Source organism: Pseudozyma flocculosa (genome assembly GCF_000417875.1).
Source record: "Pseudozyma flocculosa PF-1 unplaced genomic scaffold scaffold00010, whole genome shotgun sequence".
Classification (NCBI taxonomy): domain Eukaryota; kingdom Fungi; phylum Basidiomycota; class Ustilaginomycetes; order Ustilaginales; family Ustilaginaceae; genus Pseudozyma; species Pseudozyma flocculosa.
The window spans coordinates 344990-363030 of record NW_006920878.1 but is presented as its reverse complement, the minus strand read 5'-3'; the positions used below and the strand labels follow the sequence as shown (position 1 = coordinate 363030).

General features: G+C 65.4%; 5 protein-coding genes across 5 annotated transcripts; 2 read left to right on the top strand and 3 right to left on the bottom strand.

The window, feature by feature from the left end:
• On the bottom strand, positions 1-553 carry PFL1_03345 (uncharacterized protein; the record flags this gene model as incomplete). Its single annotated transcript, XM_007880862.1, has 2 exons — positions 1-248; positions 379-553. 2 exons carry the CDS (start codon positions 551-553, stop codon positions 1-3), a joined length of 423 nt encoding a protein of 140 aa, XP_007879053.1.
• Positions 554-2148: 1595 nt separating this feature from the next.
• Positions 2149-7847, bottom strand: PFL1_03344 (uncharacterized protein; the record flags this gene model as incomplete). Its single annotated transcript, XM_007880861.1, has 2 exons — positions 2149-3189; positions 3324-7847. The coding sequence occupies 2 exons, from the start codon at positions 7845-7847 to the stop codon at positions 2149-2151; spliced, it is 5565 nt and encodes a 1854-aa protein (XP_007879052.1).
• A 1336-nt stretch (positions 7848-9183) lies between these two features.
• On the top strand, positions 9184-11973 carry PFL1_03343 (uncharacterized protein; the record flags this gene model as incomplete). The annotated part of the gene is made up of 3 exons (XM_007880860.1): positions 9184-10788; positions 10961-11608; positions 11752-11973. 3 exons carry the CDS (start codon positions 9184-9186, stop codon positions 11971-11973), a joined length of 2475 nt encoding a protein of 824 aa, XP_007879051.1.
• A 159-nt stretch (positions 11974-12132) lies between these two features.
• Positions 12133-14109, bottom strand: PFL1_03342 (uncharacterized protein; the record flags this gene model as incomplete). Its single annotated transcript, XM_007880859.1, has 1 exon — positions 12133-14109. The coding sequence occupies one exon, from the start codon at positions 14107-14109 to the stop codon at positions 12133-12135; it is 1977 nt and encodes a 658-aa protein (XP_007879050.1).
• Positions 14110-14924: 815 nt separating this feature from the next.
• Positions 14925-17382, top strand: PFL1_03341 (uncharacterized protein; the record flags this gene model as incomplete). Its single annotated transcript, XM_007880858.1, has 2 exons — positions 14925-17216; positions 17335-17382. The coding sequence occupies 2 exons, from the start codon at positions 14925-14927 to the stop codon at positions 17380-17382; spliced, it is 2340 nt and encodes a 779-aa protein (XP_007879049.1).
• Between the last annotated feature and the right edge of the window lie 659 nt (positions 17383-18041).

Genomic DNA, 18041 nt, shown 5'->3' with positions numbered 1-18041 from the left:
CTACTTGATCTTCTCGCCGAGCTCGTTCCTCTCGCCATTCTGGAGCTGGAGGGCGGCGCGGTGCTTGGATCCCTTGAGCTTGTTGTCGGCGTCGGGGCCGACATCAATGCGAGCCTTGCGGTGGTCACGGTCGTCGTGGCCGAGGAACCACCAGCCGATAAAGAGGAGCATGAGCGAGACCGAGGGGACCAGCACGCGGATCGTCGAGCGCGTCCGGGCGACGTTGATCTCGGGGCTCGGGTGGGCGCCTGCGTTGGTAGAGATGGAGACGAGAGGCAGTGGAAGTTCCTGGAGTTAGCATAACCTATTCGCGGCTGTCATGGTGCCGGGGTCGATGTAGAAAGCGAGGGAAAAGCCGTCGCGACAGGTGGAACTCACCGGGAATGGGGCCGTGTGCGTGGTCATCCCTCTGGCCGCTGGCGAGGTCGGGTCGGGCCGAGTAGAACCTCTGCTGACCGCGCATAGCAGTGGCGAGTGGCACGGTCGAGGTGCGCGACGTCGAGGCGAACGAGCGAGCAAAGGTCGAGAGCATGTTGCGCGAAGCGAACGACATGGTGGGCTGGCTGACTGGCTACGTCGCTGGAGTACGTAGATCAATCTAAGGCGAGGCGGCTGCTGAGTTGCGAGAGAAAGTAGTGCGTGTTCCGGGTCAAGAGGCGAGTGTAGTGTGCCGTGTATGAGCGTGCGTGCGTGAGAAGCAAGACTGAGTGGTGGTAGTGAGTGGTGGTGGCAGTGGCGCTGTTGATAGCGAACCGAGATGAGATGGATGACTACCGGAGGTTCTTATACTCGACTGCCGCTCCTCCTTTGAGCAGGCGTCGACCACAGCAGCGGCGGCAACGACGACGACACCGACGACGACGATGGCATGGGGCCAGGAGGTGGCTGGCTGGCTGATGAGACAGGAGGGACCCCGAGCCAGGCTTGCACGATGTACGGACCTGCTGACCAAACCAACCTCGCCTCTCTGTGAGCAGGCAGGCTTCTCCACACCTCGATCCGTCGTCGTTGGCGGAGGAACAGGCCAGCAGGGAGGCCGGCACCTCCTGGGCCCCCTCATGCGCAACCACACCGGTCACAAGAGGTCAGCCGGCAGCTTGTGGTTGTGGCCGGCCAGCAGCTCTAAATTTGGGCTTTCTGACTGTAGGTCGGCAGGTGCTACAGTAGGCTGGTGCACCGAGAGGCTTCGTTCGCCTATCGTCGGTTGCTCCGTGCGAAGGCCGGGGGATGCCAAATCCGTATCGCGAGGCGTGGGGGGCAAAGGCAGGCGGTGAGCGCAGGAGCGGACGATGGCAGCGACGTGGGTGGAGACCATCGACTCCGGCCTTCGACGTAATTGAGGTGGAAGCGATGCACGCATGGATGGACCCTTTGACACCTCTCTGGCTGGGCCCTCAAGCCTGCCTGCCTTTGCTGGCGAGGATGCCGATGCTGGCTCAGAGCAGAGCAGGCAGGCAAGCCAGGGGGGGGGGGGGGCCTTACCAAGCAGGCCAGACGATGATGGCGCAGCGGCCGCCCTCGTCAGGCGAAAGGCAGGCAGACAGGCGGTGGTCACGTACGGTGGAGGCAGCAAGGCAGGCAGGCAGGCTTGCCTCGCGTCAAGAGAGAGGCACGTCAGACCGAGGACCAGATGACGTCGATGCCTCGGGAATCTGCTTAGTGCGTCTTCTTTTCCTGCTCGATACCGGTATCAGCGCTTTCGGCGGCGGCAACGAGCCCAGGCCCGGCAAGGCGGGCATGCACCGGAGCCTGCCTGCCACAAGGCCGGCCGATTGACTGGGCGCCGGCATCGGCACCCCACACGCTGTCTCCCTCGTTTGCCCCATCGGGTCTGTTCATGTGGCGCGGGTGGGGCCCCACTCCACATGGCGCCAGATCGGGATGCTGTAAGGTGCTGCTTTGCTGGTGCGGTGTCTATCATCAACGGGGCGGCAAGTGGCGCCGACGGCCTGTCCTGGGAGAGAATGCTCGACATGTCGGGGAAGAAGAGGGGCGGGGGGGCCGCCCACTTGCTCTAGAGTCGAGCGCAATGCGCAGTCAAGGGGCAAAAAGAGAGCCGGTGGCGCGAGAAAGAGCGCTTCGATGGGCCACACCAGCCGATCCACGCCGCCTTGGGAGCTCGGGCAGGATCAAGGCAACGCCTGGCCACTATGGCCGCTGCTGCGCAAACCGCCCGCCACCTGCGCCCATACCGGTGCCGCTCGACGAGCTGCTGCTGCTGTTACTGCTGCTGCTCACTGTCCTCGAGCGAACGGTGCCCGTGTCCGTCGTCGTGATGCGGCCCGCCGTCGGCAGGCTCGGAATCGGTCGTCGGCTCGGCGGCCGGCTCATCGGTCGCATCGTCTTGTCCTGATCCTCGCGGTTGAGCACGTCCGCTGCCGACGAAAGCGGCCGCGGAGAAAGCACTCGCCCCTGGACGCCCAGGCCCAGCCCCGTGCCCCCGCCGCTCCCGATGCCCGCACCAGCCGCGGGCACGCGCGAGGTGGCAGTCGGGCTCGTTGCTGGACGCCCACCGTGCGGCCGTGACTCTGCCTGATCAGATGACGCCGTCACCGTCGTCGCTCCTTGCTGATGCTGTTGCTGCTGCGGCAGAGGCGACGGGGGCGAAAACGTCTCGATCAGGCTGCGCGGGCCCACCCGTCCGGCGCCAACGCCCGTAGCCGCGCCGATGTTTGGACTGACGGACCGGTCTCGGAGTGCAGCCCTCCTCTGACCGGCTGCAAGGCCCTGTCGATCATTCTCCTGCCCGTCCGGCGCGCTGCTCGACGATAGCTGCTTCCAGGCATCAGCGTCGAGAATCTCGGGCAGCGGCAGTCGCCGGCGCGCCCGCGGAGAGCCGTGGTCCAGCGCGAAGCCGCCCTGCTGCACCGAGGGTGAGCGACGCTGCTGCGGCGCCGCCTGCACCTGATGCTGGTGGTCTTCGAGCTGTTGCTGCGGGCGTCGCCCGGGACGGACTCGCGCAGGCACTTCGGCACCGCCGTTGAGCCCACCGAGGCCGGTGGCGCCGGGCCGCTGGTCCGGAATCGGCTGCACAGCCGGGCTGCTGCTGCCGATGGTGCTGCTGCCGACGTCCGACATCGTCCTGCGTACCGTGCGCGGCTCGGCCTGCATGTAGCGCTGCGAGAGGATGTCGCGCGCGAGCTCGCGGACCAGGACGGCGCCATCGTGCTTGCTGAGCTGGTCGATAATCTGGACGAGGGCAGAGCCGGGACGGGTGAAAGGGAGTCACGCGCAGGAAGCGAATCGAACATGGTCAGTCTCGTCGTCAGTCACATCAGCATCCGTCTACAGCAGCTGCGCCGCCGCGCCGCGCCGCAACTCACCTCGTACAGGCTGAACTGCTGGATCAGCGTGCCGCGGTCCGGATGCACGTCGCAGACCATTTTTGTCAGCCTGAGCAGGTTGAGGCGCACCACGGCCTTTGGGTGCTTGAGACGGTCGACGAGCTTGCGCAGGAAGGCCGAGTTCTTGCCCATGGCGATCGTGATGGCCGTCGATAGCCGGCAGATTTTGAGGTACGGCTCGAGCAGGTTTTCGAACGAGTTGGCCTTGGACGTGGCAAAGAGGCAGAGGAGCGAGTCGACCGACGAAGGCTGCAGCAGCACCTCTTCGACCCGGTGCGTCTCGTCCTGCAGCCAGACGTGGATCGAGTCGAGCGCCGACACCTGCCAGTACGGGTCCTCGAGCAGGCCGACGTAGAAATGCAGCGCGCGGTGCTGCCAGAGCAGCTGGCGCGTCCCCTTGCCCGTGTGCGCCAGGTCGCAGAGGATCGGCAGCGCAAACTGCTTGAGCGGCGACTTGGTCTGGGCCACGCGCAGCAGCTGCGGGATGATGCCCGACTCGGCCGCCTCCTCCTGGCGCGACTTGCTCAGGCGGCACAGGTTGTACATCGCGTTGAGCACCTGGTTCGACATCTCGGTACCGTGCGCGCCGCCGTGGTGCTCGGCCAGGATGCGCACGAGGATCTCGATGGTGTTGGCGTTCTGGATCTCGTCGAGCGTGGCCGGGTTCATGGTGAGGTTCTTGAGGATCTTGAGCATCTGGATCAGCGGCTCGGGCCCGAGCATCTGCGTCGCCTGCAGCAGCTTGCGCAGCACGCTGCGGGTGGCGAGGCTCTTTTTGAGCCAGCCATCGGACTGAGAGAAGATGAGGAACGTCTGCAGGATGTGGGCCTGCGCCTGCTGGGCGTACGGGTCCTCGGCATCGCGGACGACGCTGAGCAGCGCCGTCGACAGCGGCTCCAGCAGGCCATCCTGAGCCAGCATCCGGCAGAAGTCGGTGCGCGACGCCGGGCTCTGCAGCTCGAGCACGCTCGACACGCAGCCGACGCCGATCCACACCAGGTCCTTGCGATCGGCGTAGTCCTCGTCGATGAGGTCGACGAGCGTCCGCAGCCCGCGGCAGCTCAGCACGAACTGCAGCGTCAGCCGCGACGTCGAGCACATGGCAAACACAAAGTGGGCCGCCTCGAGGCGCAGCTCGTGCGACCACTTCTTTGTGGTAAAGTTGATGACGACGGGGATCGCCCCGATCAGGCACAGGTTCTCCTGGGCCTCGGGATCGTCGAAGATGATGAGGTTGAGGATGCCCAGCAGCCTCGTCACCAGCTCAGTCTCGGTGGCGATCTCGAGCAGCTGGATGAGCGCCAGCGCGCCGTGGCAACCGAGCAGCTGCATCTTCATCTCGGGCATGTCGGTCAGCACCTCGTCGATCTGCTCGCAGGCGCGCAGCAGCTCCCGATCGGGCGCGTCCGGGCTGAGCGAATCGACCAGGTCAGACACGTAGGTGCACATGCGGGCGTGCTTGTCCCTGGCCACGTTGGCCTCCATGTCGGCCTCGGCGTCGAGGTCCTCGTCGATCTCGGCAAAGGGGTCGTCCTCGTCGTCCCGGTCGTCGCCCAGCCAAGACCGCTGTGACAGGCGCGTCGTCAGTTGCAGCGGGCCCTGCGGGTCGGGAAGGCTCAGCCGTCCCCCTAATGCCCCCGAAAAGGCCTTGCCAAACACGTCCGAGTAGTCCTCGTCGCCGCCCTCTTCGGCGTACTTGCCCAGCGCCTGGCGCATCTCCTTCCACTTGTCATCCTTGCCCGCCCTCAGCGAGTTGGCGCGCGACGCCGTCGGACTGATGGGTCTGATGACGGTGGTCGACTGCGGCGACGCCTCGCTCCGGAGATGCGGCGGTCCGGCCTCATCGGTGGTCAGGCCGAGCGCCCAGCGCTCGTCTTCGGGACGCGACAAACGCTTCAGGTCGTCGGGGTGGAAGAGCCGCTTGCCGACGCTGTTCTGTAGCTTGAGGTTCTGGATCCGAGCGTTGAGATGCGACTCGTCCGCCTCCTCGATGAGGTCCGAGTAGTCTTCGACGCTGCTGCCTCCATCCGGTTTCGACGAATCAGAGGCAGACGGGCTTGGAGGGGGCAGCGGGGTCGAGGCTGAGGCGGGCGGTTGTTGCCTGGGCGCACCGACCTGCGGCAGCGAGCTGACGCTTCGCAGCAAAGGCGACGGTCGGATCGTCTGCTGATCGTAGTCGGCATGCGCCCCACCGCGCCGATCGTCGCCGCCCGCAGCGGCGGTCGAGCGTTCCGGGGCGGCTCCAGGCGCATCATCCCTCTTCCGAGCGTGTCCGTCGTCGATCGGAGCGCTCCTCTCGAGCGCAGCTATCTTGGTCGTTGTGATGCCCTCCTCGAAATCGTCATCCCAGTTGTCGGTGTCCTCCTCGGGCCTCTGCAGATCGACGAGCTTGGAACGCTGATCCATGAGCGACGGCGCCGGTGCGGCCCCGGCGAGAGGCAGCTTCGTAGTCGGCGAGCTGGGCGGCTCTCTGGCGGCGGCGGCGGCCGCCGTGTTGAGCTCGAGCGGCTTCCGTGCAGCAGCTACGGCAGGGCTGGGTTCGCTATCCTGCACCCCAAAGTCGGCGGGTAGGGTGGGTCGCATTCCGGCCTTGGGCTTCAGCAAGCCGGGACGTGCCGTGGCGCCGTCCTGGGAGTGTCCAACGGGGGCCATAGCCGACACGCGGCGCAGCTTGTTGTGAGCGGGAGGCCGGACCGTGGCGGCATCGTTGATGCGGGGCGAGCCTCCCTTGCCGAGGTGCTGGTTCGGATTGGGGCTGCTGCCAGTGCTGCCGGCGGCGTTGTTGAATCCTCCGCCGCCGTGGTTGCTCTGGTGGCCCACCATTGGCTCTTGGAGCGCCTCGTTCCACTCGCGGACGCTCTTGACCGCCTCGTCGTGGACCGTGGCGCCGGCGGTGGTGCCTGCGGCCCGCAGCGAGCCGCCGCTCTTCATCTGATCGAGCTGCCTGCGCGCCGCCACCATCCAGGGGTGCTTGAGCAGCTTGCGTGCCGAGACGCGCAGGTTGACGTCCTTCTGGAAGCAGTGCAGCAGGAAGTCCTTGACGATGGGCGAGGCGCCCTCGGGCATGGGCGGGTAGTCGTCCTGGACGATGCGGAAGAGGGCGGGCATGGGCGCCAGGAAGTGGTAGGGCGGTTTGCCCTCGAGCAGCTCGACGACGACGCAGCCAACGCTCCAGATGTCGCTCGCCGTCGTGGCACCGCTCTGGTCAATGACCTCGGGCGCCATCCAGTACGGGCTGCCCACCACGGCATAGTCGTTCATCGCGCCCGTCTTGGTGGCGACGCCAAAGTCGGCCAGCTTGACCGATCCGTCCTTGTTGGTCAGGATATTGGCGCCCTTGATATCGCGGTGGATCACGCCCTGCTCGTGGAGGTAGAGGAGGCCGTCGAGCACTTGGGAGATGTAGACGCCGACGAGGCCCTCGGGGAACTTGCCAAAGCGGCGGAGGATGCCGTGGAGCGAGCCGTTTTCGCAGTACTCGAGGATGATGTAGAGGTAGTCCTTGGTCTTTTCGCTGCCCTTGTACTTTACGATGTTGGCGTGGTTGAGGTTCTTGAGCAGGTCGATCTCGGACATGATCTCGCCGAGCTCCGACTTTGGGATGTTGCCGAGCTGGATCTGCTTGACGGCCACCGTCTCGCCCGTCATCCAATTGAGGCCGCGAAAGACGGAACCAAACGCCCCGCGGCCCAGGCAGTCGCCGAGCGTGTAGTGAGCGAGGTGGCCGTTGCCGCCAGATGCGCCGGTGCGCGGTGGCGAGGGCGTCGGCGACAGGGCGGCGGTCGAGGCGCTCCGGCCGACGTGGGTGATGGACCGCTGGCCCGCCGTGTCGGCCATCCGACCCACGACGGCGGCGGTGCTCTTGCTGCGATGGACGCCATCCGACGGTACAGGGCTCCTGCTGCCCTGGCCGTTAGCGCGACTGCTGCTGCTGCTGCTGCTGCTGCTCGCGCCGACCCCAGTGCCGTCCGTCTGCGTGATGGAATCGGCACCATGCCGCATCTTGCCTGGCAGTGGCGAGGAAGGAGGTTCGGACGTCGCAGGGCTCTTTGGCGTAGGATGCGATGGCGTGGGTGTCGAGGATCGTGAGCCAAGAGGGCCACGGATGCGAAGCGGCGGGCTAGGGTTGCGTGTGTCGAGGTGATGGTGAGCGTTGCTGGCGGTGCTGGTCGAGGTGCTCGAGTCAGGGTTTGCGACGGAGCCGGTCTGATGAGCCGACCAGCGGCGGACCGTGCTCTGGGTTGGGTGAAAGGAGTAACTGTAACCACCGCCGTCGGATCCTTGCCGCTGGTGCGGTTGTGGTGGTGGCTGCGGCTGTGGCTGCGGCTGCGGCTGTGGCCGTATATGCTGGTGAGGTTGTGATGCAGAGGCGGCCCTTGTTGGTGCGATGGATGCTGGAGGCATCAGCGGCGATGCCGAGGCGGGCTTGCGGAACGATTGCAGGGGTGACGAGGGCAACGAGCTTGGGCTGGCGTGCGTGGGCCACCCATTTCGCTCCGACATGGGCCCGCCTGTGCGTCGTGCAGTTGGGTCGGTGGTCCGAGAGAGTGGGTGTTCGGGGAACGGGCAGGGGCTGATCTAGCGCCGAGCAGTGGGCGCGTGGCAGAGTGACAATTAATGGCCAAGGAGAGGAGATTCGCTCCTGTAGATCGTCCGGCGGGAGGAGGTCCGAGCTGCTCTTGCAGGGGCCAAGTCGTACGTAGGTAGAGCGAATCGGGCCAGCCTGTCGGGCGTCCAAGCAGCTCAGAGACGGATGCCCTATACGGCCCGAGAGGCGGCTGCAGTTCTATCTGTTGAAAGAGAGCGAGGGAGACGGAGCGAAGGCGATGCTGAGGCGATAATCGACGGCGGCGAGTGACGTCCCGAGGTGTTGTTGACTCGTCTTCGGATGAGCAAGTGCCGCTGGTGGGTTGAAAGCGGCGCCGGACCGGCAAGGTTCCGATGTGGGCGGTCGGCAGCGGCCAAGCCTGATGGCCTCGGTGGACAAGGAGCGCAACGCTGGGTCGAGTGGCGAGCAAAGAGGAGAAGAAAGAGGTGCGCGACGATGCTCGACGGAAGATGAAGCAAGCAGAAGGGACAGGATCACCACAGGCCGAAGCGGCGACGCCAGCTCAGCCCAGCCTAGCCCAGCCAGGCCCTGGAACAAAGGGGTCCAACGCCCATCCCAAAAAGGCGGAGGCGGCCCGAGACCAACACCAGCGGCCCCCTGGCGATCCCCTGGCAGCTCGATCGGGCCGACTTTCGACATCGGCAAGGCTCCGAAACAACTTTCCAATCGGCATCGGCGACGGCCCGTTCCGGCTCCACCTCTACGACAGGCTGGAGGCGCCTGCAGCGTACGTCATGCCAGGCCAGGCCTGGCCCGAGCTGGCATGGGCGGGCGTCTGTGTGTGGCCTGGCTTGCTGAGCGAGCTTTCACAGCCAGGCAGAGAGGCCTTCGAAGGCAGCCACTGGCCCAGCCAGCCAAGAGGCAAGGGACGGCAAGGCAAGGCACGGCAAGCAAGGGTTCATCATCAGGCACGTCGGCCCTTCCGTCGTCTTTGTCTTTGTCGACAACAGCGACGGCGGCATTCCCGAACATCGTCAGCACCATCACCACCGCCACTCTGATCCTCTTTGGGGCCGTCCGCTACCCGCTGCCTTCCCTCCCGCCATCCCCTACAGCCCCACCGCCAGCGCTCGAGGAGCACGGCACGCGACCGTGACGGCGACTGCGACTGCGTCTGCCGGCTGCGTCCACCAGCGACGGGCTTCGACCGACGACGTACGGACCCGAATCGACGCCCTTTCTGGTCGCCAACACCGACCCCGGCTCACTGCTTGACGCGACCACACCAGCATGATGGCCACGCAGCGCCTCTTGTCGAGGTCATGTCGGCGAACCTTTCTAGCCGGCTCAGGCTTGACCCTCTCCTCGCGGACGAGCGTTTCCCGGTTGATAAGCACCGCAGCGTCACCACGTCCTGCCTTCTCGAACCTCGTCGTACCGTCCGCCAGCCTCTCTTCAGGAGCGACCCCGCACGCCTTCTTCTCGTCGAGCTGCTCGACAAGTAGCAGACCGCCATCCCGCCGCACTCCGACTTTACGCGAGCTTGCACCGCTAGCGTCTCGCGCTAGCTATTCGACGTCAGCACGAACGCCTACTTCGCCATCTCCTTCCGGCTCCTCCAACTCTCACAGCTCTACTGACGGCAGTGGCAGCCGCGTCTTGACTGGCTCGGCCGCAGCTGCTGCCGCCGCAGCGCTGGCGCTCTACGGAATCTTCCTCACCCACCCCACCCTCTTTGCGGACTCGACGTCCGATCCTGCCGACAGCGACAAGCACGGCGGCTTCGCACCGCCCGTCGACGATGATGATGACGAAGGCGATGGGGACGGCGCGGACGGCCAAGATCAGCACCAGTTCATGGACGAAGGGTTAAAGCCGCGCCGGCGAAATGTCGTCGTCCGCTTCCTCTTCCGCACCGGCAACGCCATCCACGCCTACATCATCGAGCCGCTGGGCACCGCCAAGCGCTTCATTGTGCTCGTGGTCCTCTTCCTGCCCGTCATCCTCACCGCACCCATGCTCATGGTCGGACACCGCCGCGAGGGGGGCAGGCGAAGGGGCCGCCGGGTGAGCAAGCGTGAAGAGGGGGAGCGATGGGGCGCTCTGTGGTGGTACGGCTTCCTGGTCAAGCAGATGGAGCGCGCCGGTCCGACGTTCATCAAGCTCGCCCAGTGGGCGGGGTCGAGGCAGGATTTGTTCCCAGACGAGCTCTGCAAGCGCCTCGGCCGGCTCCACTCCAACGGCAAGCCGCACTCGTTCCGCTACACGAAGCGCGTCATCGAGCGTGTCTTCCGCCGCCGATTCGACGAGATCTTTGAAGAGTTTGGCCACGAGCCCATGGGCATCGGCGCGGTGGCACAGGTGTACAAGGCGACGCTGAAGCCGGACCTGCTGCCGCCGACCTACCTGGATCCCAAGAAGCGGACATCCAAGAGCGAGCGGAGGCAGAAGCTGTCCAAGACGTTGGCGCTGACCTACGAGGAGGAGGAGGCGCCGCCCGCCGTGCCCACCGCCGCCGTCGCCATCAAGATCCTCCACCCGCGCGTCGAAAAGACGATCGCGCGCGACATCAAGATTATGCGCTTCTTTGCCAACCTGGTCAACCTGATTCCGGGCGCCGAGTGGCTGTCGTTCCCCGAAGAGGTCGACGTCTTCGCCGACATGATGTTTTCGCAGCTCGACCTGCGCAACGAGGCCAAGAACCTCGACCGGTTCGAAAAGGCCTTCAGCAGTCGCAGGAGCGCCATCAGCTTCCCGCGGCCGCTGATGCGCTTCTCGACCAAGCAGGTGCTTATCGAGGAGTTCGAGGAGGCGCTGCCGCTCAAGCACTTTTTGAACAACGGAGGCGCCGGCTTCGATCATCGCATCGCCAACCTCGGCCTCGATGCGTTCCTGGTGAGTAGACGGTCGGCCCGAGCCGGGTCGAGCCGGGTCGAGCCAGGACAGCCTGGGCTCGAGCGCGGGCGCACTGTTCCTTGTCCGTCGGATTGAACCTGGATCGCTGATTGTCCTCGAAAACCCCTCTTGCCGTGGCCCGAACTGCCCGGCTGCCCCATTTTTCACACAGAACATGCTGCTGATCGACAACTTCACCCACGCCGACCTGCATCCGGGCAACATCATGATCAAGTTCTACCGCCCGACGACGCAGTCGCTCCTCAAGGACCTGCTGGCGCGGGTGCTGTCCAAGTTCGACTCGGACTACGCGCCGGGCCACGCCAAGGCGCCGCCGCCGGCCGACGACCGGGCTGAGGAGTCGGTGGTGGCCAAGCTGCACTCGCTGCGGCACGACCACGACGCGTGGCTCGACGAGCTGGACCGGCTCGACTTGCAGGGCTACCAGCCCGAGCTCGTCTTCTTGGACGCCGGCCTGACGGTGGAGCTGACGCCGCAGAACCGGCGCAACTTCCTCGACCTGTTCTCGGCCGTGGCCGAGTTTGACGGTGCGCTGGCGGGCCACCTGATGGTGGAGCGGTGCCGGTCGCCGGACATGGTGATTGACGAGGAAGGGTTCGCGCTCAAGATGCAGGACCTCATCCTGAGCGTCAAGAGCAAGACGTTCAGCCTGGCCAAGATCAAGATCAGCGACGTGCTCAACGAGGTGCTGCTGGCGGTGCGCAACCACCACGTCAAGATGGAAGCCGACTTTGTCAACACCGTCATTAGCATCCTGCTGCTCGAGGGCATCGGCAGGCAGCTCGACCCCAACATGGACGTGAGTTGAGTCGGTCGTCGGTCGTCGGTCGTCGCGGGTTTTGCTTGCATTTCCGCCACCGTACTGAGTCATCCCTCCTTGCCGTCTTTCCCCCCCTCCGCCCTCCTCTGCTCTATGTCGGCCCTCGCGTTGCCCGCCTACAGCTGTTCAAGTCGGCGCTGCCGATCCTGCGATCGCTGGGACGGCAGATTTCCAAGCACGAGGGACCCAAGATTGCGCCGTCCGAGGGGTCCGGTGCGGGATCGGCGATGCCGATGCTCAAGCTGTGGGCTTACATGGAGGCGCGCTCGCTCCTCGAAGGCTTCCTCGAGGCCAATACGGCGACGGTGGACGCCTTTATCCGATACGGATGGCACTCGGAGTAGCCAGCCAGTCGGTCGGTCGATCAGTCGGTCGAGATCAGTTGGGGGAATCCGCTTATCAACGCCCCATCGTGGTCGGGATTGCCATCGTCCCGCCGTGCCTTGCTTTCGGGCGGAGAGACTAGCGGAGGTATGGTGTGATGTGGAGAGGCGTGGAGATTACTAGATGCCGACGCGGGGCGACCAAGACGTCGTCGTGGCCGAGACGGCGTCGATGCACCGTTTTCTCAACTCGGTCCTCATCCGACGCCGATGCTCGACGTCGTCGACTGAGTCGAGAAAGAGGTTTCGACCGACGATGCACCAATTCTTGGTCGAGGGGATCCTGAGTGCCTCTTTTTCCATTGTCCAACCGAGGTTGACGTGGAGGTGGGAGAGGTAGGAGAGGTAGGCCCCATTTCTCGATTCGCCGCCTTCCGTCGATGTGGGTCCGCGTTGCATGGCCGTCACCGTCTCTTCCACCCTCTTCTCCTCCTCTTCCGACAGCGACGAAGAGGAGGGATGGTGGGGAAAGAGGAGCGGGACGATGTCGTCGCGCTCGATGGGAATGTAGCGCATCGAAGTGAACTTGTCCCCGCCCAGCATAAAGGGACAGCACGGTATGTTGATGAACCCGCTACACCCCGTCGTTAGACCCAGAGAGGTCGAGAGGAGCGGCAGCCACGGTGTCAACTCGTCGGCGTGGTTGCCGATCAGGAAACAGTGCGGTGGGAAGAGGTTCGCCACTGCCTCGTCGTCGTCGTCGTCGCCATCGCCCTCGTCGCCGTTTACCGCTTCTGCTGTCGACGCCGGCTCGGTCTTGCCCTCGTCCTCGCCCTCGCCGGCCCGCTCAAGTCGCCGCGCCACAAAGCGGGGCACATGGAACTTGTGCTCCCTCAGATCGGCTCCGTCGCCGTACGTTGCCCAGCTGCGCCTGGCGCGCAGGTCGAACCCGTGCCCCTGGAACCCTTCCTGGTTGAGGATCCAGACGAGCAGGCCGTTGCCACATCCGACGTCGACGAACCCGCCGGGCGGACCTGTGGTAGCGTCACCCCACCACTTGCGCCAGAGGAGGATGAGAAAGGCGGCGATGCCGAGGTCCTCGAATACGTGCTTGGACGGGTCGGTGCGCTCGGCCCAGGTGGCGATGAGGTGCGAGGCGTGGCGTGCCTTGAGCTGGAGGTAGAGGTCCTGGAAGGCCTCGCGCGGCACGACGACGTCGTGGTGGACGCGCTTGACGTAGTTGTGGGTGCGGCCCCAGGTGTGGGTGTGGAGCGTGGTGACGAGGTGCAGCGATATCCGCGCCAGGCGGTGCGTCGGTGGCAGCGCGGCGGACTGGTCCGGGCCAAAGGGGACGAGGGCGATGCTGTGCGTGCCAAATATGGGGAGCGACCGTTCGGCGTCGTCGTCGTGGGAAGAGGCAGCAGCTTCGGCACCGTCATGCTGCGACTGCGGCTGCGGTTGCGAGACAAAGTAGCGGAAGGCGATGGCTCGCACCTTTGGGTGGTAAAAGGGGATCTGCTCCTCGTGGCTGGGAAACGAGAGGCGACGGGTGGGGTCGTCGATCCAGCCTTCTGAAAAGCGCTGTCTTGCCTGCGGAGATGCGATGGGCGTGTATACAACGACGGCCTCGCGAATGGACGAGGCGTCGAGGGGGTCGGTGCGGTGGTAGAGGGTGCACTCCTGGTGCATCTCCCAGTCGAGGCCGGGCCTGCGCGGGAGGATGCTGCGTCGGATGCGCTTGATGGGACGATAGCCGTCGATGTCAGCGTCGTTGCTGCTGGTGGAATCGCAGGTTTGCTGCTCGAGGATGTCTGCGCGGAGGATGTTGGACGAGTTGCGTTCCGGGTGGCGGATGAGGTCGTCCATGACGTGGTGCCAGGCGTCGAGAGGGGCGTAGGCGGGTGCGGCTAGGATGGGGAGGAATGCGGGCGCGTCATGCTGGGTGGTGCGGGGCAGGAGGGAGAGGGAAGCGGGGAGGGGCGGGTAGGGCGAGTCGGTCTGGGTGGGCGAGAGGTAGGAGACGTGTTGGTGGATGTTGGGTCGATTTGTGGCATGGTGGGTGGATGGCGGTGGCGGTGTTGTTGCTGGTGCGCGACGACGCTGTGATGGTCCTGGCCGTGGCGCGCTGGCCGTCGACGGCAGAGGCTGCGAAGTCATGGTCCAGTCCAGAGGCAGGGTCGACTGCGGGAGGAAGGAGCGGAGGACCACAAGATCGAGGGCACCAAGAAGCGGCGTCTGGAAGATCCAAAATTGCCGTCCGACGGACAAAGCTGTCGAGCGCGGAACGCGGAAAAGTGACGCGCTCCGAAAAGCAGAAGCCAAGCCTGGCCTGGCCTGGCTGGCCTGCTGGCTGGATTCCCAAATTTGGACCCCCCCGGCCACCAACCTCGAGGCACGCCAGACGGGGCAGGCAGGCGGCGCGTTGGCTGTCGGGGTCCAGGCCTGCCTGCCTCGAGCCTCGAGGCCAAGCAAGACCGACAGCCCAGCAAGCTAAGACGGGGCTTCTCTGCGCCAAGCACACTGGAAAAAAGCAGGCCTGCATCTCGCCCCTCGCTTCCAACCAGCTGGCAGGCAGCGCAGGGCCGCCAGCCCAACCGACACCACCGTCATAGGCTGCCACCGGTACAGCAGGCTAGAGGGAATACGTACACGTACGCCGGCCTTGCCCCCGCCCCGCCCCGCCTTCGCCATCGTCACCATCACCTCGTCACTATCACCACCACCATCCTCCCCGCCAAGCCCAGCCTCTCTCTACCAACACCGTCGAGGGACTTACCTGCCACCACTGTCACTGCTGCCACTGCGCTCACATCGCCCTCGCACGCAACACCCCGCCCATCCAACGCCAGACTCGCACTGCACCCCTTGCCCTCCCCACCACCTCCTGGCAACGACGAGAAAAACACATCCGCCGGCTTGCATCGCCCACGTCCTTGCTCCTCACCTCGACCAATTCAGATCGCGCGCCAGCAATGTCGCACGCATCACCATTACCCGCGCAGCAGCAGCCGCAGCCACCGCTACCAGCAGACACCACACATCCCTCGCTCTCACCACCCCCGTCCGCCCTCCGCAACAGCGCACATCTTCCCGCCTCCTCTGCTTCATCTTCCACCGCGCGCGCCAGCACCTCGGCACTCCCTTCGGTCCAGTTCGACGAACAGAGCCTCCTCGCAAGCCCTTCCCTCCACCGCGAACGCCTATCGAGCTCAAACGGTCACTCCAACAGCGACCACCCGCCCTCGGCACAAACACCACCCACCAGCTCACCCAAGGTGGCCTCCGTCTCCCTTGGCGCTCCCGGCTTCGAACACCTCCGCTCGCCATCATCACAGCGCACGCGCTCTCAGCGCCAGCAGCAGCAGCAGCGCAGGGAAAACGGCGCATCCTCGGCCTCGACCGTACGCCCGTCCACAGAGTCCAACAACACCCGCACCACGTCGCCCAGGATGAACCCCAGCAGCAGGATCAACAGGCTAGCCAACCCCAGCCCCGGCTCCTCGTACAGGGCCTCGTCGACAAGGGGCTGGAACAGGCCAGTCGTCACCATCCCCTCGTGGGCCAGAGACGAATCCCCTAGCCCACCCCTCTCGCCCACTTCGAGCAACATCACCTCGACCACCGCATCGCGCAACAACGCAAACGGCGGCAGCAGCATCAACAGCGCCAGCAATGCCACCGCAGATCGCGCCCTCGCCCCTTCGCCTACCACGAAGCCCGCACCCCGCCTCGATGCCAGCGGCCAGGCCGTCACGGCGCCCAGTCCAGAGCCAGCACACGAACCCACCGACGGGGCCACCGCCGAGGCCACAAATACCTGGCCCAGCGCACCCGGCACCGCCACGCATACCATCACCGAGGAGCCCGGCGAGGCTGCGCTCGACTCGCCCGAACGCTGGTGGACCTTCACCCTGCCGCAAAAGTACCGCACTCGCCTGCATGAGCATCACCTCAAGATGTCGTTCCACCACCAGCGCCTCAAGGAAAACGCAGAGGCCAACGGTGCTGCCGCTCCTCCCGCCCACGGCACTACTGCGGACAAGGACACAGCCAGGGGGAAACCAACGCCTCAGCGCTCCGGCTCGGGGCCCAAGGCCAAGCCGCCCAAAAAGAAGCGCACCAACTCGTCGCGCGAGGACTCGGTGGGAAGCGACTACGAGTCCGACGACGGCGACGACGACGGCGGGCGGAGGGGCAGGTTCTTTGACGACGGTCTCGCCGCCAATTCGGGCGCCGGGGCAGCCGCGGGACTGGGCGAGAGCGGGCTGCTCAATTGGAGGCACGGCGGCCAGCGTCCCTCGTACTTTGAGAAGCGACACTCGTCGCAGTCGGCCGAGCGCACCCTCACACCCAGCGGCGAAGGCCAGAGGCCCGGCGACCAGCAGCAGCAGCACCAGCAACAGCGACAGCCGAAGCGGTACAGCGACGACGACGGCAACAGCGACGGCGACCAAGACGGGCATCAGAATAGCGACGTCGATCTCGAGAAGCAGCAGAACCAGCAGCGGCAGCAGCAGCAGCAGCTCGACGAGAAAGAGTACCCGACCATGTCGTTCAAGGCGCGGATGGAGCACCCGGACGTCTACACGGTGCACCAGCCCGCCACGCCAGGCTGGGCGTCGCCGTGGAAGCCAGAGGAGCGCGGCGGCGGCCACTCGATCGAGATCGACGGGTACCGCTTCCGGCCCAACGGCACGGGATACTTTCCGCGCACCGACACGGGGCGGTCGTCGCGGCGGCGGCGGCGTGCGTGGCTCGAGTGGTGGAAGAACTTCCTCATCCACAACCCCTTCGTCCCGCTGCTCTTCCGCTTCCTCAACATCAGCTTCACGACGGCGACGCTGGCGGTGGCCATTGAGCTGTTCCAGACGCTGCACGAGCAGCAGGCGACGGACGCCGTGGGCTCGTCGCCCGTGGTGGCCATCGTCTTTGCGCCGCTGACGCTGGTCCACATTGCGTTCCAGATCTGGATCGAGTACTTTGGCCGCCCGATTGGGCTCTGGACGGTGCAGTCCAAGCTCTTCTACACGATCATTGAGCTCATCTTTATCTGCTTCTGGTCGGCCGAGCTGTCGCTGGCGTTCGACAACTACTTTACGTCGACGCTGGTGTGCGTCAGCTTCGGCAACCCATTTGGAGGGTCCAACAACCGGGACCCGCAGCCGCTGCTCGACATGTCCAAGAAGCCCTACCTCTGCCGGCTGCAGGGCGCGCTGATTGGGCTGGTGTTTGTCAGTCTGCTGGCATACCTGATCGTCTTGACGGTGAGTGCAGGAGCGTGGCTGCTGCAGGTGTTGTTGCGGCGGTGCATCATGGGGTGGTTTGCTGACCTCGACTTCTTTCCCCCCTTGCTCCGCTGACCTGCTCTTGCTTGAACCGCAGGTGTCGCTCTTCCGCATCTTTGTCCGCGTCACTGGCGGCCGCCGATAATCGGCCACGTCGCGCCCGCTGGGCGTCTTTCATCCCGCCTGCCCTCGTTTTCTTGCCCACTCGTGGTGCTCCGCTCTCTCCTCTGTCGCTCTGTCGCTCTCTGCAAACGCCCTCTCACGCCGCACGCTCTACATTCTGATGGAATTGCACACACATCCCTGCCGGTTTGGCGATAGTCGATGACGACCATGGCTGCGAAAAAGAGGTCAGCTTGCGAGGCGGCAGGTCGGGTCGCGAGGGAGAAAGAGGTGCCGTTCGCTCGCTCGGTCGACGAATGACGCTCGTTTGTGATTCGGCTACCCCGCAATTTTGGCCAGGCCTTCGGTTGGCCCGCCGTTTGGGCTTTTTGGACGAGCAGGCGGTGGCCGCTGAAAGCCGTCCAACGCACGCGCCCGCTGGCTTTTTGGGGCGGGGGACGCGGGCGGGCGGTGTGCCATGCCCCACCAGGCCTCCCTCGCCCTCACCCCCTCCCTCGTCTTCTGCCCTTCCTTCCATCACCATCCTCCGCTCCCTGCCGCAGCACCGTCGGCTCGCCAGGATACCCTCAACGAACGGGGCAACCGGGTACGGCGCTCTTGGTTTCCCTTTCACCAGTATCGAGAACGAACGCGGCAGGTCCAGCACCCTTCCCCCCTTTCTTCACGCCTCCCACCACCGAT